This window comes from Hemitrygon akajei, chromosome 5 (genome assembly GCF_048418815.1).
Source record: "Hemitrygon akajei chromosome 5, sHemAka1.3, whole genome shotgun sequence".
Classification (NCBI taxonomy): domain Eukaryota; kingdom Metazoa; phylum Chordata; class Chondrichthyes; order Myliobatiformes; family Dasyatidae; genus Hemitrygon; species Hemitrygon akajei.
In genome coordinates this window covers 141,164,387-141,188,620 of record NC_133128.1, presented here as the reverse complement: position 1 = coordinate 141,188,620, position 24,234 = coordinate 141,164,387, and the positions used below count along the sequence as shown (strand labels likewise).

The following is a 24,234-nucleotide window of genomic DNA, read 5'->3' as shown; positions in this document are numbered from 1 at the left end:
TGCTCAGCAGGTAACTGGCTCATGTATACTGAGCTAACTGAGCAGTATTTTGAAGCAAATGAAATAGCCAATGAGAAGGGAGTACTAATTTTGCTGAGTGCATACATTTTGCTTCAAAGTTTGATGGCTTGAGCCAAACCAGCAGAAGTGAGCTTTGCTAATATTCTGAAAGTAATGCAGGAGCATTTAGAATCAAAACCATTGTTAATTGCAGAATACTTTAGTGGAAACAAAAGGAAGGGGAGTCCATTTCAGCTTACATGGCTGAACTGAAGAAATTGACTGAACGTTGTCAGTTTAGTGATGGGCTTAATGATGAACTAAGAGATCATTTCGTTTGTGGAATCCGTTTGAATCCATCAAAAACAGCTCCTAATAGAGGCAAAACTTACATTTGGAAGAGCAGTTGAAATAGCTGTTTCAATGGAAAGAGCAGACAGATGCAACAGAGTTGCATTCATGAATGAAAGTGAGTGCGAACAAAACTGCAATGTCTAAACAGAAACCTGACCGAATAAATTGTATTACCATTGTGGCAGGGGATCACATACACAGGACCAATGCAGGTTTAAAGGCGAAACTTGTGTAGAAAATTCAACTAAGTAGGTCACATACAAAAAGCATGTTGGGCAGACAAAGAGAACTTAGTTGCACAGAGAAGAGAAAAAGATAAAATCAAGTTGCAGTTTCTAAAAGAGTGTTAATCTGCATGCCATTGATGAAAAATCTGATAATGATAAGAATGACACAGGACTGAGTAGCCTTGAGATTTACAATGTGAAAACAACAGACAAGCAATCTGCCTTATACTAGAAGCATACAACAAATTAATTTAAATTGAATTGGACACTAGAGCGGCTGTTCCAGTCATCCCACAAAATGAGTTTGAACAGCATTACAAAGATACTAAACTGAAGTCTTCAGATATCCAACTAAGAACTTATACTGGAGAAAAGATAACTCCTGAGGGAATGACAGTCATAACAGTGAAATACAACAACCAACAAGTCACATTGGGTTTGTATGTGGTAAAAACAGGAGGGCTTGCAATGTGTGGATGTGATTGGCTGAGACAACCACAACTTGATTGGAGATCCATCCACCATTTGCATGTCACATCCCCAGCAAGAGATAACTGTAAGTGAATTAAGAAAGAAATTGGATGATACCACAGCAGTGTTCAACGATAGCACTGGAAAGCTCAACATATCAAGGGTAAAATAGTGTTAAATGAAAATGCATCACCCAAGCTTTACTCCACTGTAATACTGATACTTATGACTTTAGCTTATCCCTTTCAAACTGCATAATGATCACTGACCCCTGTGGGTTCCCTTACCTTAAGCTCTCTAATCAATTCCAGTTCATTGCACAACACCCAATCCAGAATAGCTGATCCCCTAGTGGGCTCAACCAAGAGCTGCCCTAAAAAGCCATCTCATAGGCATTCTAGAAACTCCCCCTCTTGGGACCCAGGACCAACCTGATTTTCCAAATGTACCTGCATACTGAAATCCCACGTGACTATTGTCACATTGCCTTTTGGCATGCATTTTCTATCTCCCATTGTGATTTTCAGACCACATCTTTACTACTGTTTGGGGGTCTGTATATAACTCTCATCAGGGTCTCTTTACTCTTGCAGTTCCTTAATTCTACCCACATCAACTCAACACCTTCTGACTCTATGTTACCCCTTTCTAATGATTTGATTTCAATTTTTACCAACAGAGCAATGCCACCCACTCTCCCTACCTGCCTGTCCTTTTGATACAGTATGTATCCTTGCACGTTAACTCCCAGCTGTAATCTTCTTTCAGTCACTATTCAGTGATGCCCACAACATCATACATGCCAGTCTGTAACTGTGCTCCAAGTTCTACCTTATTCCGCATACCGCACACATTCGAATATAACACCTCCAGTCCTGTATCCCCCTTCTACACTGCAGCTCATCCAGTTGACTACAATTTTGCACCATCTGCCTCTCCCTACTAGCAATCTCATTACACAATGCGTCAGCATGTAAACCCACTGCCTCATCCTCAGCACTATCACTCTGGGCAGAAGGGAGAGAGAGAGAAGGAAGTGGTAGTGATAGGAGACTCGATAGTTTTGGGGACAGACAGGAGATTCTGTGGATGTGAACAGGGCATCCGGATGGTATGTTGCCTCCCAGGTGCCAGGGTCAGGAATATCTCAGATCATGTCCACAACATTTTGGAGAGGGAGGGGGAGCAGCTGGATCTCTTGGTACATATCAGTACCAATGACATAGGAAGGAAAAGCAAAGAGTTCCTGAAAAGAGGATTAAGAGAGCTAGGTAGAAAGCTGAGAAGCAGGACCTCCAGGGTAGTAATTTCTGGATTGCTGCCTGTGCCATGCACCAGTGAGGGTAGGAACAGGGTGATTTGGCAGATAAATGTGTGGCTGAGAAGCTGGTGCAGGGGGTAGGGCTTCAGATTCTTGGATCATTGGGATCTCTCTGAGGGAGGTATGACATTCAAAAGTCATGGGATGCACCTGAACCTGAGGGGGACCAACATTCTCATGGGCAGGTTTGTTAGAGCTGTTGGGGAGGGTTTAAACTAATTTGGCAGGGGGGTGGGAACCAGAGTGAAGGGACTCAGGAAAGGACAAATGGTAAAAAAGTAAAGATAGTATGCAGTCAGATTGCAGGAAGGGCAGGCAGGTGATGGGACTTAGTTGCAGCCAACAGGCTGAGTATCAAATCATTAGAGCTGCAGAGTCAGAAAGGATAGCAAATACAGTACTCAAGGTGTTGTATCTAAATGCGTGTAGTATAAGAAATAAGGGGGATGATCTTGTTGCAATATTACAGATTGCCAGGTATGATGTTGTGGCCATTACTGAATCATGGCTGAAAGATGGCTGCAGTTGGGAGCTGAATGTCAAGGTTACACATTATATTGGAGAGATGGGAAGGTAGGCAGAGGGGGTGGTGTGGCTCTATTGCTAAGGATTGGCATCAAGTCAGTAGAAAGATGTGACATGGGATCGGAAGATGTTGAATCCTTGTGGGTTGAGTTAAGAAACTGCAAGGGTAAAAGGGTGTTGATGGCAGTTACATACAGGCCTCCCAACAGTGGCTGGGAGATGGACCACAGGTTACAACAGGAAATAGAAAAGGCAAGCCAAAAGGGCAAAGTTATAGTAGTCATGGGAGATCTAGTATGCAGGTCGATTGGGAGAATCAGGTTGGTAATGGTTCGAGTTTGTTGAATGCCTAAGAGGTAGCTTTTTAGAGCAGCTTGTCGTTGAGCTCACTGGGGGATCAGCTATACCGGATTGGGTGTTTTGAAATTAACCGGAGGCGATTCGGGAGCTTACGGTAAAAGAAACCTTTGGAACCAGTGATCACAATATGATTGTGTTCAAATTGAAAATTAATAGGGCAAAAGTCTGATGTAACAGTATTTCAGTGGAATAAGGAAAATTACAGTGGTATGAGAGTAATTACAGTTGGTCAAAGTAAAAATGATGTGTGTTGTAAAAATTGGAAGGAGCTGCTGGCAGAGATATCAGCAGAGCAGCAATGGTGTGCGTTTCTGGGAAAAATGAGGAATGTGCAGGATATATGTATTCCAAAAATGAAGAAATACTCAAATAGTAATATAGTACAGCCGTGGCTGACAAGGGAAGTCAAAAGCAAAAGAAAGGGCATACAACAAAGCAAAAAATAGTGGGTAGATAGAGGATTGGGAAGTTTTTAAAAACCTACAGAGAGCAACTAAAATAATCATTAGAAGGGAAAAGATGAAATATGAAAGCAAGCTAGCAAATAATATTAAAGTGGATTGTAAAAGTTCTTTCAAGTGTGTTAAACATAAAAGAGAAATGAGAGTGGATATAGGACCGCTAGAAAATGAGGCAGGAGAAATAATAACAGGGGACAAGGAGATGGTGATGAACTAAATGAGTATTTTGCATCAGATTTCACTGTGGAAGACACTAGCAGTATGCCAGATGTTGTAGTGTGTGAAGGAAGAGAAGTGGATGCCGTTACCGTTACAAGAGAGAAAGTGTTCAAAAAGCTGAAAGACCTAAAGGTGCACAAGTCACCCGGACCAGATGAACTGCACCCTAGGGTTCTGAAAGAAGTAGAGTCAGAGATCGTGGTGGCGTTAGAAATTACCTTTCAAAAATCATTGGACTATGGCATAGTGCCAGAGGACTGGAAAGTTGCAAATGTCACTCCACTCTTTAAGAAAGGAAGAAGGCAGCAGAAAGAAAATTATAGACTAGTTAGCCTGACCTCAGTGGCTGGGAAGATGTTAGAGTCAATTGTTAAGGGTGAGGTGATAGATCAGTAGTATTTGGGAAGCTGAGAAATCCTGGAATAATATCCAAAAGGAATGGAGTGGTTCTCCACATTCACACTTCCCAATTTCCATGACCACACTGATGGGAAAACTTGAAGCAGTAAGTGAAGAGCAGGAAGATGAAATGGACATCAGCCAGGAATGCGCAGCGTGTTACAGTAATTGGCTGCTCCTCTGGGATGATTTAAAGTCACTAGCTAATTATCAGCCAGTAAATGATGCGACTGAATCAGTCTATTTACAGGAAGTGGAAGAAGACATCTCCCAGTCTGAATGCTAAATTAATAGCCCCTAAAGAGTTATGTAAGATATATTTAAAAATTAAAGCAAAATGCAGTGGACACTGGAAATCTGAAATACGAAAAGGAAGTGCTAGAAATAATCAGCAGATCAAGCAGCACAAGTGGAGAGGGAAACGGTTAATTTCACGTCAGTGTTTATTCTTCACAAAGAGCAGGCTGTAAAATTTCACCTTTGCCCACCTCCCTCAGAATTTAAAAAGCCACTGAATGAGATCAGTGAACAGCCAAATAAAATCCATACAAACTACAGGGAACTGAGCAGGGGCCATGGCTCCTTTAACTGTAAAGCAAGCAAATGCAAACCTATCTACATTTCCAAAAGGAGCAGGTTCTAATCGATAAAGCAGAACAATAAGGAAGCCAGTGAGACCCCAGAAATCAATTTCTCAGACAGAAAGACAACGAAGCCTGCACTTCCATCTTTATGAATGAGACACTGATTGAAAGATAAGCGTTGTATTAATCAACCAGTAGAAACTCCCATCATTTACAGTGTATGTGACTATAAAATAACAGAAAGCAGAATCCTCTGCTTCCTGCTGCTGCCCTTGGGCTGTCTGTGTGTCTCTCCCCGAATCCGGCTCCATCAAAGGAAATGGCACTTGAACTGCTGTTTCTCCAGTGCATTCCCAGGGTGTGGGTTTAATATCAACTTGTATGCCTCGGTGACGGATGGCAAGGCTGCTCGCTAAGGAGAAAAGCTTTACACCTGATCTGACAGACACTGGATCCACTAGGCTACCCCAGAGAGGGGAGCTGGCTCCCGGAGCTCCAGGAGCGAGGAGGGAGGATGTGAAAGTGGAAGAGAGGCACATACACAGAAATATGGTGAGGGACATAGAGTTTGTGCTTCATATTTCCAGCATCATGTACAGCTTCGACTTTCAACAGTACTCATGAAACCAACTGATCCCCAAAAACCACATAACCCAAAAACTAATGACAAACTTGGCCCAAACAAAACATGGGAAGCAATTAATATCCACATTAGATAATTTTCACAAAACAGACAGTAGTCTCAGGAACTAGATAATTCTGACAAACCAAATAATATCTTAAGAATTAGATAATTTTTTGAGACCTAGAAAATAATTCAGAAGCTAGTTGATACCAGGATACACCAGGAGCCAATAACATGAGGGGACAAATAATGCCTTGGGGATCATATAACAGCCACAGGAATCATATACAATCCTAAAACAAGATTTAAATCCCAGAATCAAATCATCATTTTTAGACACATCAATTCCAGTGTCGTCAACCATACAAGTCTGCCTCATTAAATCTCTCAAGATTTATCAAAATTGAGAGCTTTATCACAGATTAATCCAGTTATGGCCTATCATATACAGAATTGTACCTTTCAGCCATTGTTCTTAGCTCATCCTTGGCCAATTTTATATGACTTCTCTCATCAACAGGACAGACCAGCTTCAGAAAGGATGGATCTGCTATACACGGGTAGGAAAGACTATAAGGTGTTGATCCCAGACTCAAGATTATAGTCTCATGGCGTCAGGTCAAACATGGATAAGGAAATGTTCTGCCATTACATTTTGTAGTCCTCCCTCAGCTGAATGAATCAGTGTTCCTTCATGTAGAAGACCATTTGGAAGAAGCACTGGGGGTCATTTTTTTTACTGATTCTTTTCTGAGAACATACCAGGGAAGAACTTTGACCTTTGTCTCATTTCCACACACTGTCACATCTCCTCTCTGGAGTCTGTTGAACAAGCACACTGTCTTCACACTGATGACACAATCTACAATGCTGTCAGCTACTCAGTTTGCCAAATGAGGAAGATTCGGAACAGGTCTAGCAGTTCTAAGTAGGGCATCCATGAGAGGTTGTGGGCCATCTGCCTGGTGATCCTCTCCTTTCCATTCATCAACTCATATCCATCCACTGACGAGTTCAGTGAATGATATAGGAGGATCAGCAGTCAGAGGGACCACTGGGTGAGAATGTGGATGTTCTTGCTGAGTAACTGTCACACCAGACTACCTGTGTGCAAAAGCCAAGGCTTAACAATCTCCCTGCCAACAGGTCATACCAAGCAGGATTTTCTGCAACATCCAGCCCAGAAGGGTGGCGAATAATTAAATAGCTAACAGGAGGAGGAGGATCCATAAACATACCAATTGATATGTTTACCTATGCAAAAGGCAAGGCAAAGGCATTGGCATCCATCACCTGGCCCCCAGCAAATGGTCTCTTCCCCCTCCTTTACCCTCTCCATCTGCCGATCACCGACAAACTCTCCTGCTGGTTCCCCTCCAAGCCTCCTTCCTTCCATTCCACGCACCACGTTCCTCTCGTATTAGATCAATCACCTTCAGCCCTTTTCCTGCTTTCCATACCTCCGTCTCAGGCTTGAGCGAGCTAAGTTTCTGGTAGGTTTCTTTGTTCTCATCTGTGAAGGCACAGTTAGTGCAGTGCGGATGGCTCCAAGGGCTATGCTTTGTTCTGTGTGTGAGATGTGGGAATTCTGGGAGACCTTCAGCCTCCTGGATAACCACATCTGCACCAAGTACACGGAGCTGCAGCCCCTCAGACAGTGTGTTAAGGAACTGGGGTTGCAGCTCGGTGACCTTGGGCTGAAAAAGTGACAGATAAGGAGCTACAGGAGAGGTAGTCACCCCTACATTGCAGGAGGTAGGTAACTGGGTGACTATCATGAGAAGAAAGGGACATAGGTAGCCAGTGCAGAGTACCCATGGCCGTTACCCTCAATAATAAGTACACCACTTTGGATACTGTTGAGCAGGGGGAGCAACCTACCAGGGGGTGGGGTGTCACAGTGACTGGGTCTCTGGCATTGAGGCTAGTGCTGTGGCTCAGAGGAGAAGAGAGGTGAAGAGGACTGCAGTAGTGACAGAGGATTCCATAGTCAGAGGAATAGAGATGAGATTCTGTCGAGGTGATAGAGACACCCGGATGCTATGTTACCTCCCATGTGCTAGGGTTAGGGATGTTTTAGATTGGGTCCACAGCATTCTAAAGGGGGAGAGTGAGCAGCCAAAAGTCTTGGTACATACTGGCACCAATGACATAGGTAGGAAAGGTGAGGAAGTCCTGAAGAAAGAGTTTTGGGAGCTAGTTAGGAAGCTGAAAGGTCTGGATTGCTGCCTCTGCCACACGCCAGTGAGGGTAAGGATAGGATGATGTGGCAGATGAATGCGTGGCTGAGAAACTGGTGCAGGGCGCAGGGGTTCAGATTTCTGGATCATTGAGATCTCTATTGAGGAAGGTATGACCTGTACAAAAGGGACGGGTTACAGCTGGACTGAGGGGGATTAATAACCTTGCAAGCTGGTTTTCTAGCGTTGTTCGGGAGGGTTTAAACTAATTTGGCAGGTGGATAGGAATCGGAGTGATTGTGCTGAGGATAAAGTAGTTTGTACAGAGGCAGTGTATAGTGAGATTGCTGTCAAGGAGAAGCTGATGATAGGCTAAAATTGCAGTCAACAGGATGAGTTGCAAAGTAAAAGGGGAACAAAATCAAAAAAGCTGATGAATAGAATACAGGAGCAAAGGTGTTATATTTGAATGTGTGCAGTATATGGAATAAGGTAGATGAACGTATAGCACAGTTACATTGGCATGTATGACATTTTGAGCATTACCAAATCGTGGCTGAAAGAAGATTATAGTTGGGAGCTTAACATCCAAGGATACACATTGTGTCAAAGGGATAGCCAGATAGGCAGAGGGGTGGGTGGCTCTGATGGTAAAAAATTAAATTAAATCATTAGAAGGAGGTGACATAGGATCAGAAGGTGTTAAATCATTGTGGGTAGAGCAAAGAAACTGAAAGGGTAAAAAGACCCTGATGGGAGTTACATACAGGCCTCCAAACAGTAGCAAAGATGTGGTTTTCAAATTACAATGGGAGATGCACGTCAATAAGGCAATGTTATGATTGTCATGGGGGATTTCAGTATGCAGGTAGATTGGGAAAATCAGGTTGGCGCTGGATCCCAGGGAAGAGAATTTGTAGAATGCCTGTGAGATGTTTGTTTTTAGAGCAGCTCACAGTTGAGCCCACCAGAGGATCAGATATTCTGAACTGGGTGTTGTACAATGAACTGGAATTGATTAGAGAGCTTCAGGTAAAGGAACCTTTAGGGGCCAGTCATCATTATATGATAGAATTTGCCCTCCAATTTGACAGGGAGAAGCTAAACTCATTTGTATTAGTATTACAGTGGGGTAAATGGAATTACAGAGGCATGAGAGAGAACTCGGCCAAAATTGATTGGAAGGGAACACGAGCAGGGATCATGTCAAAACAGTGATGGCTGGAGTTTCTGAGAGCAATTCAGAAGGGACCGGATAGATACGTCCCAAAGAAGAAATATTCTAAAGGCAGGATGATGAAATTGTGGTTGACAAGGGAAGTCAAAGCCAAAATAAAAGCTGAAGAGAGAGAATATAATAGAGCAAAAATTATCAAGAAGTTAGAGGATTGTAAAGCTTTTAAAAACAAGCACTGGTAGCTCAATATTCTACGGTTTTGTGCCTTAGACTTGACAGAGCAGGAGGGATTAAAGGAAAGGGTGGCTTTACTAGTCAGGGCAGATATCACAGTCGTGATCTGTCAGGACAGACTGGAGAACTCAACTAGTGAGACGTTATGGGTGGAACTGAGAAATAAGAAAGGTATGACCACAGCTATATTACGCACCACCCAACAGTGCAAGTGATTTAGAAGAACAAATCTGTAAAGAGATTGCAGACTGTTGCAAACAACACAAGGTTGTTATAGTAGGTGATTTTAATTTTCCACATATTGACTGGGAATCCTATACCATAAAAGGGCTCGATGGGGTAGAGCTTGTCAAATGTGTTCAGGAATCAAAGTCCCATCAAGAGAGCGTGCAATACTGGATCTGTTGATAGGGAATGAGACAGGGCAGTTGCCAGAAGTTTGTGTAGGGGAACACTTTGCATCCAGTGACCACAATGCCGTTAGTTTCAAAGTAAATATACAAAAAGATAGGTCTGGGCCGCAGGTTGAGATTCTGAATTGGAGAAAGGCCAATTTTGATGGTATCAGAAAAGATGTGGCAAGTGTGGATTGGGACAAGCTGTTTTCTGGCAAAGGTGTACTTGGAAAATGGGAGGTCTTCAAAAGTGAAATTTTGACCAAAACTGCATAGAATACTCCAAATTAGGCCTCCCCAGCGTCCTATACAACTTCAAAATAACATTCCAGCTCCTGTACTTGAAACATCGATTTATGAAGGCCAAAGTGCCGAAGCTTTCTTTATGACCCTATCTATCTGAGACACCACTTTCAATTAATTATGGACCTGTATTCCCGGATTCCTTTGTTCTATCACACTCCTCCATGCCCTACCGTTCACTGTGTAATACCTACCCTGGTTGGACCTACCGAACTGCAAAACCTCACACTTGCCTGCATTAAATTCCATCTGCCATTTTTCCAGCTGATGTCATTCCCTCTGCAAGCCATGATAACCTTTCTTGCTGTCCACCACACACAGAATGTTGGTGTCATCCACAAATTTGCTGATCCAGGTTACCACGTTATCATCTAGATAATGATATAGATGACAAACACCAAAGGACCCAGCATCGATCCCTTTGACACTCCATTAGTCACAGGCCTCCGGTCAGAGACACAACCCTCTACTACCACTCTCCGGCTTCTCCCACAATGTCTAATCCAATTTACAACCTGATCTGGAATGCCAAATGACTGAACCTTCTTGACCAGCCTCCCACGTGAGACCTTTTTAAATGCCTTACTAAAGTCCATGCAAACAACATCCGCTGCCTTGCCTTCATCTACTTTCATGGTAACTTCCTCAAAAAACTCTATAAAATTATGGCCTACCATGCATGAATTCATGCTGACAATCTTTAATCAGTCCATGTCTATCAAAATACTTATACATCTGGTCAAAATACCTTCCTATAACTTTGTCACAACTGATGTCGTACTCACCGGCCAATAATTTCCTGGATTATGTTCAGAGCCTTTTTAAAGCAGCAGAACAACATTGGCCATCCTCCAATCCTCTGGTACCTCCCCTGTCACTAAGGATGATTTAAATATATCTGCACTTGCCTTCCATTTTGTCCGAGGGAAAACCTTGTCAGGCCCTGGGGATTTATCCACCTAGGTTTGCCTCAGGGTAGCAAACACCTCCTCCTCTGAAATCTGTACAGGGTCCATGAAGTTGATGCCGCTTTGCCTTATTTCTGTAGACTCTGTGTCTGTCTCCTGATAAATACAGACACAAAGAATGCATTTCGGATCTCACCCATCTGTTTCGGGTCCACTCATGGATTACCATTCTGGTCTTGCCGAGGACCAATTTTGTCCCTTATGCTCTTAACATGTCTGTAGAATTCCTTAGGATTCTCCTTCACCAAGGCAACCTCATTGCTTCTCTTAGCTCTCCTGCTTTCTTTCTTAAATGTTCTCTTGCATTTTTTACACTCCATAAGAAACCTCATTTGTTCTTACCTGCCTGAAACTGCAACACACCTTTTTCCCCTTAACCAGGACCTCAATACCTCTAGAAAACCAAGGTTCCCTACACTTGTTATCTTTACCTTTCATTCTGACAAGCACATACAAGCTTTGTACTCTCAAAATTTCACATTTGAAAGCCTTTCACTTACCAAGTACACCTTTACCAGAAAACAGCCGGTGTCAATCCACACTTGCTGCATCCTTTCTGATACCATCAAAATTGGCCTTTCTCCAATTTAGGATCTCAACCTGTGGACAGACCTATCTTTTGACATATTTACTTTGCAACTAATGGCCTTGTGGTCACTGGATGCAAAGCGTTCCCCTACACAAACTTCTGTCACCTGCCCTGTCTCATTCCCTATCCACATTCTCTCATTGGGACTTCTATATACTGATGAAGGAAACTTTCCTGAACACATTTGACAAACTCTGTCCCATCTAGCCCTTTTATAGTATGGAAGTTTCAGTCAGTATGTGGAAAGTTAAATTACCTACAAAACACCTTATATTTCTTGCAACAGTCAGTGATCTCTCTACAAATATGTTCCTCTAAATCCTTCGGACTGTCGGCTGATAACCCCATTAACATGGTCATACCTTTCTTTTTAGTCAGCTTCACTAATAATGCCTCACTAGATGAGCTGCCAGTTCTTCCCACTCCTGCAACCAGCTCACCAATGGCTACAATATCATAATTCCAGCTGTTGATCCGTGCCCTGAGCTCATCCACCTTTCCTATGATACTTCCTGCATTAAAACACATGCATTTCAGTATATTAGTCACACCATGCTCAACCTTTTGATTCCCAACTTTGTCTAAGGTCTTAACAATATCTATCTCAACAACATCTCCACTATTGTCCTGGCACTCTGGCTCCCATCCCCTCTGCAACTCTAGTTTAAACTCCTAAAACACTGATTGCACATTCCTCCTCGTAGATGCTGTGTGACCTGCTGAGCTCATCTAGTATTTTGTGTGATGTTCCAGATTCCAATATCTGCAGTCTCCTGCGTCTTCAGTCTGACGCTGTGAATGAAGCGTCCTGTCACTTCCTCCTCCACACGTTGCCGGCTTCACAAAAGACAGCTTTAAGTCAATTTGACTCACTGTGCCAGGCATCAACAAATAACTCTACTGAGTCATGCTCAGACTGCCTAATGATACAAGGCCAGATAATCCTTGTGAAATACCGATCTTTATTTGGATGCTGCTTTAGAAAACTTACGCATGCAATGACAAAAGACTAGTGCACAGTGAGTGGCAATTTTCTGAGTTATTCACTGTTGGAAGGAAATCAGTATTTTAAACCTAATGAGAGAAAATAATTGATTGAAGAAGGTGTTAAAAGTTAAACAGTGAGAATATGGCCATATTTTGATTAAATTATTTTAATATACCTTTCTGGACAAAATCTTCAGAAATGTAAGGGACCATTGCTGGGAGGGGATTTTTTTGTGCTTGTACCACATAAGAACATAGAACAGTGGAGCACAGGAACATCAGCTCACAATTTTTCTACCAGACACAATGCCTAATTAAACTAAATCTACCCACACGTGATCCATATTCCTCCAATCATGAATATTCATGTGTCTGCATAAGAGCTGATTAAATGCAATTATCATATCTGCTTCCAACACTATCCCTGGAAGCCCATTCCAGGCACCTACATTTCTCTGTATTTAAAAAAAAACTTTCCCTGCACATCACCTTTAAACTTTCCCCTCCTCACCTTAGATGCATGGCTGCTAGTATCTGACATATCTATCCTGGGGAAAATATTTCGGACTATCTACCTATCAATGCTTCTCATAATTTTGTAAATTTCCAATAAATAAGCAACCCAAGTTTGTTCAGCCTCTCCTTAGACCCTCTAATCAGGCAGCATTCTGATAAACTTCACCCTTTCCAAAGCCTCCACATGCTTCCTGTAATGGGTTGGCCAGAAATTACACACCAAACTCCCAGTTTAGCCTAACCAATGTTTTATACAGCTGCAGCATGAATTCCTTACTCTTGGACTCAATGCCCTGGCCAGTGAAGGCAAGCATGCCATAGACCATCCTTCTATTTCCAGTGAGTTGTGGAATAGAACTCAAAATCCCTCAATACATCAGTGCTACTAGGGATCCTGCCATTAACTGTTTACTCTCCCCTTACATTTGACCTCTCAAGGTGCCACACCTCATACTTGTCTGGATTAAACTTCATCTGCCATTTCTCCATCCACGTCTATAGCTAATCTATACATGACTCCACTGTGGGTTCGCAGACATGGGTCCCAACTTCCTCAGTGGACTTGCAGAGATTCGGATGGCTCCGGCCATTGAGCCTAGACTGGACTTGTGATCAACCTAAAGGCTTTAATATGGACCTCCAATCATCCTTTGGGTTTCGATCTTCTGTATCAACCAGCACAGATGATGACAAATAATGACACTGGATGAGTGTCCGAATCCCAGGCCTCAAACGCCGTACTCGCTGATGATTGAACCCCGAAAACTAGGCCTTGAATTCCATTCAAACCACAGGCCGCTGAACTTCGAACGCTCACACTTAGAATGCATTCTTACTAGACCATTGATGCACATTTTATCCAAATCATTTGTATATATCACAATTAAGAAGTCCCAAAACTGATTCCTGTGGAATACCGTCCAGCCAGAATAACACCCTTGCACCACTGCCTCTATCTTGTATGGGCAAGCCAAGTTAGGTACATAGTAAATCTTTCTCCATCCTCTCAAGGGAGGTGTTGCACAATTCAAATATGGGCTAAAATTTCTTTTAAATCACTTCAACAAACATTCCCAATGCAATGTGGATGTCTTCCTTTGCAACAATAGTGTATCTACAACCCCAGTCTCAGATCACTGGTTATTAAACTATACAAAGAAGGCAGACCTTGGTGCTCTGGTTTCAGATCCCAGTCTCAAATTGCAGATAATATATAATAACAGGTATATAAAATTATGATGGGTATAGATAGAGTGAATGCAAGCAAGTTTTTTCCACTAAGGCTAGGGGAGAAAAAAAAACAGAGGACTTGGGTTAAGGGTGAAGGGGAAAGTTTAAAGGGAACATTGGGGGGGCTTCTTCACACAGAGAGTGGTGGGAGTGTGGAATGAGCTGCCAGATGAAGTTGTAAATGCGGGCTCACTTTTAACATTTAAGAAAAACTTGGACAGGTACATGGATGAGAGGGGTATGGAGGGATATGGTCCAGGTGCAGGTCAGTGGGACTAGGCAGAAAAATGGTTCGGCACAGCCAAGAAGGGTCAAAAGGCCCGTTTCTGTGCTGTAATGTTCTATGGTTCTATTACTAAACTATAAAAAAATGGCTGAGCTTCTCGGTGTGTTGGAGGTAGAATGGTTAGTTTGCTTTAAGTAATGTTGGCTTAGTGCTGGCCATTGTTGAATGTGAAGGAATTGCAGAGGATCCTGAGAGCATTAAGAGATTACTAGGTCTGCACACTGACAACTGTGCTGGAAACAGTCTGTGAGTGAGTAAGTACCAACAGAGTTTGCTTCATATCCAAGTGCTGTTCAGTGGGGTTAAAAGCTGCAATCCTGCCAGTGGTAAGTAAGCAGCAGCTGTTGGTCAAAGCTCAGTGCTGTGAGTGAAATGGCGAATGGAGCTGGTGTGAGGAAGGCAAACTTTAATAATTTTATAGCCTGTTTCAAGGAGAATTGGTATCAACATCCTTTTCCCCAGAGGTTTTACTGTTTGGAAATAATTCTGCTGGTGTAAGATAAAGAGAGTAGATCAGCAGACCTGAAAGCTAATGGGTAGCTCTGTGACAGCTCCTCTCGTGATATATGTTGATTACAACTGACCTCAGTCAGTGAAGCTTTGACACCTATATAAATATGTTGCGGGGATGGACTTCAACAGCAGAAGCAGTGGGCCAGAGAGATGGCTTTCAGTAGAAAGCTTAATGGAGCAGACAAGTGTGCCTCAACAATGAATTTATGTACAGAAAAGCAAGTGTGGAAGGACTGGCCGATGTGCTCTTGATTTCTGGTGCTTAAATTTCACTGGCATCTCAAGGTGAGAAAAAGTCCAGGCGTTTCTGTCCGTGATCAATTCCTGTCCAATGCTCCTCCAGTTTAAATCTTGCAGATACCTGGTGTAAAACTGATTCTTCAGAAAAGTAGTTTCTAACTTTCCATTGGTTATAGAATGGTATCTGTGGCAGAATCCTGCTTTGCCCTGACACAACAGAGAGTAGGAGCTGGCGAGCAGATATGGATAAAAAGAGGGAAATGTTGTGGCAACAAGTATACTTGAATATACAGTATTGTACCAATGTAATGTATATTAATTTAGCTTTGTACTTTTTATGACTATACCCCCTTTTTCTCTGTCTAATGAGGTCTCATCCTATCTAACCTTGCTTTTCCCCATACAGTACTTTGCAAACTAATTAAATATCTCAAATATTCTGATGAGATTATAACTCACACACTGGCTTTGTAATATAATGTGTCATTACATTTTCTGTATGCACCAATCATCTTCCCCTATTTGCTAATTTGTTCCTCATTTATCCATTGCCTCTTTATGTCACCACACTGACCTGTGGGTAGTGCAGCTGCCTCGCAGTGCCAGTGAGAATTTAATTCTAACCCATGTTTCTGTGACTGAGTGGGTCTCCTCCAGATGCTCCAGTTTCCTTCCACAGCCCAAAGCTGTGTGGATTGTTAGGTTAATTGTCCACTGTAAATGAGAATTAAAACTAGAATTCTGCAATAAAAAACATAAAATGCGATAAATACTCAACAAACCAAGAAGCATCTGTGGAAAGGGAAACAATTAATGCTTTCGGTCATTGACCCTGACAAAAGGTCTTGGACCTGAAACATTAACTGTTTCCCCTTCCTCAGATGCTGCTTGATTGCTTTTTGTTATACCCATAGTGTAAGTGGCTAGTGGGAAAATCAGGGTGTGTCAATTCACATGTGTAAGAGAATAGTTTAGAGGTAAATATGTGAATGAGTGGCATTGAAAGGATTGTTTTGAGAGCCAGCAAGGCCTGGATAGGCTGAATGGTCTCCTTTTAGGTTATAAGGAAATACAAAATATATTAAAATTACCTCAGTGGGAGCTGTTCATTGATTGAGGCCTTCTGAGATTCAGAGATTAAATAATGTGAAGCTGCGAATTTATCCGGTGGATTAACTACAGAGAGATTAGAGCACATCCAGCATTGAGCAGAACTTGTGAATGGTTTCTGTGCCACTGAGTGTTTTGATGTATGTGGTAGATAAATCTGAACCTGACTTTGCCCACAATGGACGTCAAGTAATGGAAAGGAGTAATCTCAGTGGTGGAAATGCAAACTAGTCAGTTACTAGGGGCAATCTGAGTTTCAAATGGAACTCATCGTTTATTTCTCCAGATCACTTCCAAAGCACCATTGTTCATTTACTGATTAGTGAGTTTGGTCTTCACTGAGGACCCGCTAAACAGTTAGATAAAGGGTTAATTTGTTTCATTCAGGTTTAATAACATTTACTGAAGGGTAAGTATTGGCCAGTGCAACAGAAAACCACTTAGAAGTAATAAGTAGAATATTTTACATCCATCTGAGAATGCAGGCAGATCAGCAAAGGCACAGTCCATCCAAAAAGACTGGCATCTCCAACAGTCCAGCTTTTACAGTGCTTTGGCAAGGAAGGACCTGCCTGAATGTGTGAGGTTAAGCTAACCAGAACTGGATGGGCTGAATGGTCTCCTTCCAGGTTATAAGGAGATATGAAATATATTAAAATGACCTGAGTGGGAACTGTTCATTGACTGAGACCTTGTGAGATACAGAGATTTAATAATGTGACATTGCCCTCAGAGGGCCTCCAAGAGTCAACTCCTATCTATTGTGAACCAAATGCAGATATGGGTGTCTCCCGTTTTTCGAACATTCGCTTTACGACAGCTCACTGTTACGAAAGACCTACATTAGTTACCCGTTTTCGCTAACAGAAGGCGTTACGAGAAAAGGCAGCGCGATAAAAGGCAACGCGTGCGCCCGACAGCCGAGCTCCTCCCGCGGAACTGCATTCCAGCCGCCATTGCTTAAACACGTGCTTCTGAGCTTTATGTCAATTTATTTTGTGCATCCGTTAGCAAGATGAGTTCTAAGGTATCGGAAAAGCCTAAAAGAGCGCGTAAGGGTGTTACATTTAGCGTAAAACTAGACGTAATTAAGCGCTTCAATCGTGGTAAACGAAGTAAGGGCATAGTGAGTTTGGCTAAGGAGATTGGATTTGTGGAAGTTGACGAATATGATGTTGAAGAGGTTTCGGCATCCCATGACCAAGAACTGAGAGATGAAGAGCTGATGAAGAGGAAAGGATAACAATTGAAACCGAACGCAGTAGCGAACGGCCCGAAAGTGAAGTCATCCAGGAACTGAACGGGAAGCAATTGTGTGAGATTTTCGCTGCGATTGACAACGCTGCAATGATTGCAGGAAAGTATGACTTTTACTTTGAAAGGGTACACAGGTTTAGGGCATATTTGCAGGATGGTTTGAGTGTTTACAGAGAACTGTACGATAGAAAAATGCGCGAGGCTAAGCAGTCACGCATACTGTCATTTTTCAAGTCTTCCACATCAGCCACAGCAGACGATGAAACTCGATGGAAACAGACGACGATGAGATGACACCTCAGTCTCCCACCACCCCAACCTCCGACCACTCAGCCTAACACACCATCATCAGTGTGCTCGCTCTCTTCCCGATTGCAGTAAGTGAAACTACACTGGACGTACATTATTTCTACTTTATATAGGCTGGGTATTTTTATGTGTTATTTGGTAGCTTCATAGCTTAAAGGTTACTGGAAAGAGTGCTTCTGCCGGGAGCGCTTGTGCCGTGTGTTTCTGCCAGGAGCGCTTGTGCTGTGTGTTTCTGCCGGGAGCACTGCCGAGAGCGCTTGCGTGAGATTTTCGCTGGAGTGGACAGTGCTGCAATGATTGCAGAAAAGTATTCCTACTTTATATAGGCTGTGTATTTATCAGATCATTTCTGCTTTTACTATATGTTACTGTTATTTTAGGTTTTATGTGTTATTTGGCATGATTTGGTAGGTTATTTTTTGGGTCTGCGAACGCTCACAAATTTTTCCCATATAAATAAATGGTAATTGCCTCTTCACTTTACGACATTCCGGCTTACGAACCATTTCATAGGAACGCTGTACCTTCGAATAGCGGGGGTAACCTGTATGCATCCAGGCGCACATTCAACACATATTCTAAGAACACAAGCCCAATATTACAAGAGGGTTGTCTTCTTAGAAAATAATCTGTATTGTGATCTTCCCTCATGTATGACATCCATGTTTGTAAATTGAAAACAATGTTTTTATTTACTTACTTTTCAAGTTTTGTAAGAGTTATGTTTTCCATGTTTTTAATGTTTAGGTATTGATTTGTGAAGTCAGTAAGGGTGACTTTTTATTAGCTAAACAGCTATAATACAAGAGTTGCCTGGACACTCTTTGCGGGCAACTACAAGCAAGAACAATGCTGGAATTGCACTGAGCTGATTTATTCTAGATCAGCCGATGGAATGGAAATGGGGTTCCCCACTACAGAGGGGGAAAACTTTCATTTTGCACACAGGCAACAGCTGCTTGGCTTGGGAGCGGTTTCTGCCATTACATTTGTTTACTGCCAACAATTTCCTATTAGCTTCCTCTGTCACACTGTGATTGACAGGTAAGGCTTAAATTGTACTTAAAATGAAGATTAATTTAGAGGTTATAAAAATAAATAATCTGCATCAGAGAAAGAGCTGGTAAAAGACAGTCCTACTCAGATACATACTGAGGGTGTTCACGGGAGAACTCAGTATATACTGAGGCAGTACACCCTCTTTCAAGTCTACACCAAGGCATTTTGGTCCCTTTGCTAAATGTGCAAAGAAATATTGGTTCATCTCAAATGTAAACTGAAAAAGGTTAGGTCTCTCTTTTCACAGATAATCCCTGACCTGGTGAATATTTCCAGAATTTCCCTTCTTAATTTCATATTTCCAGCAGTTTTTTTGGTTATCTTTATGAAATCAGAGTTCTCCAGTAGGGATGTTGCAAAGCAAAGGCAAAATCTATTCAAATGGAAGAGGATGGTAGTTAGAGCAATGCACAAGGTGCCAATTATTCTCCATTTTACTATATCTCAACAACTTCTAATTCAGATTATTCTCACTCCTGGAAGCCATAGTTGAGGAACCTCATTCCTGGGCATTGGTAACAGATGGATGTCCTGCACGGATTGCTCAATACAAGGTGGCTGCAGTCATTAATGAAGGTAATAAGCACACTTAATAATCACAGCTGGAAAACTCTTTAAGGCTGCACCAGTAAGTAAGCATGGTTTGCCTAAGCCCGACTTCCGGCCAACACCCTTACCAAACAGTTAATGATGCTGTTACAAGAATCGCCCCGGTGAGAATCTGTAATTACTGACATGTACCATTATTGTCTCGACGAAAGAACTTCTGTACTTAAACAACCGAATACCTGTGTGCACACCTACTAAATTTTCCTGACCTTCCATGAACAGTCAAAGAATAGAAAAATTAATACCATTTAAAAAGAGTCTCCACTGGCCATGTGTTCCTCATGGTCCCAGTTTGAATCTTTATGTCTGTGGGGCACCTCACATGTCTGGTGAATCTCCAGAGGGTCATCGCTATCTTGTATCTGAAACCTCTGTTTTTAGATCCATTCCTTACCAGTCGAAATGCTTCCTTTCAGTATTCTTAGCAATGGGTCATTTGACTGACTTTCAATAACTTCTTGTTGACTCTGATCCAGAAGAGACAACTGGTCAGTTATGGCTCTTCATTCTCTTTATTAACCAACTCGAATCTCTCAGGGCAGGCACAGACTCTAACAGTCACAAGCCTGCATGTTATATCCAACCAAAGAACACCTCGCAAATAACTTCTTATATGTAAATGATTCCTGGTCCAGCAGATTACCTGAGGCATCACTGTATCCGCTTTACCACACTGATCAAGCCAAACAACGAGCTCACGAAATGGAGGACAGTGAGTCTCTTCATAAAATGGCAGTTTCCATACCTTCAACCTCATGGCAAGAGCAAAGGCAATTGGTCTGTCTGATTCCACTGCCCCTGATTCATTCGAATTCACTGATTTGTGGACCGTAGTTCTTTCTGGCCAACATCCAATTCCTATTCAATCCAATTGTTCATTCAGAGGATGTAATTAATCATGAGATTGTGAAATTACTCAAAGTTACCCCTCATTTTGCATATTAGAAGTTTCAGCTACTGGGGAAAAATTAATGGCAACTGAAGAAGTAAATCTTAAAATGTTTACAGAAGTATTTGGGTATCTGCAATCGCCCTATCATATTCCCAAGGTTACACAATGTGATAGCTTAAACATTGAAAGTGTACAACTGTTGCCAATTCTAAAGTGCTTTCAATGAATTCATGTCCTGATATCAAACTTAATATATGTATATACTTAAATTTATATCAGTATGTTTCTAGCTCGAGACTGGTTAAGACATTTAAATAAAAATGAATAACACTCAATAGCTTGAGCAGAATGTGTGGAAACAGAAAGAGAGCTAATGTTCTCTGTCAGAGCTGTAGAGTTACAGCCTCTTGAGTCAATAATCTCTGGGGTAACCTGAGATAGTGTTAATATAATTTTCTTTTCATCTTTAATTCAGTCTTCAGAGTTTCAATGTCCAAACACTTTGAGGATAGGATAAAATGTATCTCATATGACCTTATCACTGTTGAAAAAGGATAAATAAGAGAGATATTGGGGAACAGTTGATATCCTCTATAACTTAAAACAATACAACTTGAGTCTTCTAGTTTATTATGAAATAAAATAATCATATGACATTTACTGGTTTCCATTTTCAGATCTATGAGTCTTTGCATCAGTACCAATGGAGAAGACCATTGCCAGTCTTGCCACGGGCATCTACCCTTTGTCGTGAGGTGAGGAAAGAATGTTTGAGGTTCAGAATGGGCTGCATCCTATCCCACACCTCGCATACATACCAAAGATCATGATCACAATGGCCGCTTTAACTCTGAGTACGTGTGTGTGTGTGTGTGTGTGTGTGTGTGTGTGTGTGTGTGAGAGAGAGAGTGTCTGTGTGTGTGTGTGTGTGTGTGGCGTGATTTCTTTATTGAGTGCTTACATGTGTAGGGAAGATGGGAGGGATGTGGGCCCATTTGGGTTTCTACATGTGTCAGTGTGGTCTGCTTCCCTACAGGTGACAGAGATACTTAAAGATGGTTCTCGGTCCATGGACCTTAGAGAACTACGTTGGCTCCTGAGAAAACCTGATTTCCAGGTAGGTATGGGTGGTTCTGAGCTATTGTTGCTGTGTTTTACTTATAACTCAAATCATCTTGGATTACCTATAATGCTTACCATCTCTTCCAAGACTGTAAGTGTTTTAATTCTTTATATCTGCTCAAACACATACATGAATGCAAACTGATGTTTCACATACAGTGCCATGTTATTACTGTGAGTTCATTCACTCAGTAAGCTCACATTCATAGGATACACAATCATTTGATCACGGTGAAACAATTTGGCTCAGATTCAGAAAACTTCCAGAAATGTTACTAGAATGCCTTTCATCCCATTAAGCATGCACCAGCTCTCTGTGACAGTCATCAAATCACACCATTCCCACACCCTTTCCTCATGGTCCTGAAATGTCTTCTCAAAGATTTGTATAATTCCCCATTGAGAGTGACAGTCAATTAGTTTCTGTCATCTTTCACAGGGGAGGACTTGCAGATCATGTCTGTCTACTGTGAAGAAAAGTTCTTATTTACATCAGTCCAAGATCTTTTGCCCCAGATTGCTGTCCTCTGTTTTTTGAGCCTTCTGCCTTTGGAAGGAGATTTTCCTTATTCAACTTATCAAGATCCTTATTTATCAAATCACCTCTCTTTGTTCTTTTGACATAAGGTAAACAGCTGTATTTCTCCACCTCGGTTACTTATTGAAGATCCTCATTATCAGCATCAACTGCATCCTCTCTTGGGATTTCAGTGATCAAGTTGGATGTAAATATCTAAACGCAGCCAGACAAGTGTTTCAAAAAGGTTCAACAAAATCTCCTTGCTTTTATATTCTAGGCTTTAGTTTCACTGCTTCCAAAATTATTGATACTTAATGAAACTATCACATATTTTCAGTTCCTTCACGACACCTGCCAGCAAGTGTAACTGTGGCCTCTCTATTCTCTCAATATCTTGTAGTTTGTAAACCAAAGCTGCAGATAATCTTCCATTTGCAAATGCATCATGCTTTCACTTTCCCTGTTTCCTTCACTAAGCTTACAGTTCCATCAGTTCTTTTTTAATGCGTCATCCACTTTGGCTACTTTTTTTTGATGTGTAATGAGCCCACACTCCCAAATCTGAATGGCTCAATTTTTTCTGTACTGTGGAATTATTGCTTTCACTTTTAGTAAAGACTATGCTTTCATTTACTAGATATTGAATACATTTTCTATTTCTGTCCCTTCTCTCCTGATACCTTATTATCCTTTTGATTCTTGGGTTTATGTATTCCACATCTTCTTTTGGTATCCACTGTGGATTTAGAAATTGATGTTAGAACGTCAGAGTGGCTTAAAAGCCCATCTAGTTCAAAAGTTCTTTAGCAAAAGAAACCCTCCTACCCCTCCTCAGAATGATCAGTTCGTGATTTTACTGTCACAACAATCTTCCAGTTGTTCAAGGAGAAACCTGACTACCATTTCTCATAGAAACCAGAGGTGGGTAATCAGTGCCAGTGGCACTACATCCTGAGACTGTACCCACAGAGATTTAAAGGTGCATTTTCAGTCACAACTGCACACCCTGTTTGTGAATCCCAGCTGAATTTCTTGAACCGTGACTGAGCAGTGTGCCTGTAGAAATGCCAGCAAGGCTTCCTGATCCCAGCCCAAATTAACACACTTCTTTAGTCATATGGTTTCAGTAATTAGACAGAAGTTGAGCTCTAACCCAGATGTGAGGGACCCCCTTACAAGGGAAAATGATAGTTCCTTTCCTTTCACAAGAACTTGCATACACACACGTAAGGTGCATATTGGTATAGACAAAACCTGGCTACTACAAGTAAGTGTTTGCGCATAAATGTAGATACGGGGAATGTACAAGAATGATCTAATTCCACATGGATGTATGACGATGCATATCAAAATACTATATATGTGCATTAGGGCATTTTACATGCACAGAAGGATGCACATATAGTGCAAGGACACACACACACACACTTTCTCTCTTCGGTTGTCCATCAAAATCTGTTGACTACATCTGCTCCTTTAACGGTGAGATCTTTGATGACTATACAGTCCTATCCTGGACCCACAAGCTCTATTGCAGGTGGGACATGTATATGTGGTAGTGGTGGTAGTGATGGCAACCATGGCTGCATTTCTCCTGGCTCTCTTCTGTTGTCTTCTGGTTGTCCATTCCACATTCCATCTCCAGAATACAAACCCCGTCTCTACACAACTGTCGCCAAGTGTTACAGTCAGCAGCAACATCCTCCAGGTCCTCGGGTCTGATCTTGCACTTCCTTAAAGAATTCTTCATCTGATCCTTATAGCGCTTCTTTGGCCCACCAGCTGAGTGTTGACCATGATGTAGCTGGCCATATAACACTCTGCAGGGTAGCCGAAATGGGGGCATCCTTATCACGTGCCCCAGCCACTGCAGCTGATGCTGGGTGATCATGGCCTCAACACTTCTGCAGTTGGTCTTTACAAGTATTTCAGTGTGAGGCACCCGCTCACGCCAAGTAATTCCCAGGATGTGCTGAAGGCAGCTTATGTGGAAGCGCTCCAAAGACTTGATGTGATGGCTGTAGGTTACCCAAGCTTCACAGCCATAAAGGAGGGTGGTCTCACACACACACACACACACACACACACACACACACACACACACACACACACACACACACACACACACACACACTCTCTCTCACACACACACACACACACACACACACTCTCTCACACACACACACACACAC

The 24,234-nt window shown here is 42.0% G+C and overlaps 1 protein-coding gene across 8 annotated transcripts in view; it reads left to right on the top strand.

Annotated features, from left to right (window-relative positions):
* Window positions 1-14,627: 14,627 nt before the first annotated feature.
* Window positions 14,628-24,234, top strand: part of LOC140728241 (MAGUK p55 subfamily member 4-like) — a 70,368-nt gene continuing 60,761 nt past the window's right edge. For 4 of the 8 annotated variants that reach the window (XM_073046711.1, XM_073046713.1, XM_073046712.1 and 1 more), the window contains exons 1-4: window positions 14,649-14,737; window positions 19,363-19,475; window positions 21,078-21,155; window positions 21,437-21,517. In XM_073046711.1, the coding sequence (XP_072902812.1) occupies window positions 19,422-19,475; window positions 21,078-21,155; window positions 21,437-21,517 (213 nt within the window). In that variant the 5' untranslated portion in view covers window positions 14,649-14,737; window positions 19,363-19,421. Of the gene's footprint in view, window positions 14,738-15,041; window positions 15,210-17,887; window positions 17,909-19,362; window positions 19,476-21,077; window positions 21,156-21,436; window positions 21,518-24,234 lie in introns of those variants that run through there. The other 4 variants (XM_073046707.1, XM_073046710.1, XM_073046706.1 and 1 more) reach the window with 4 other exon arrangements.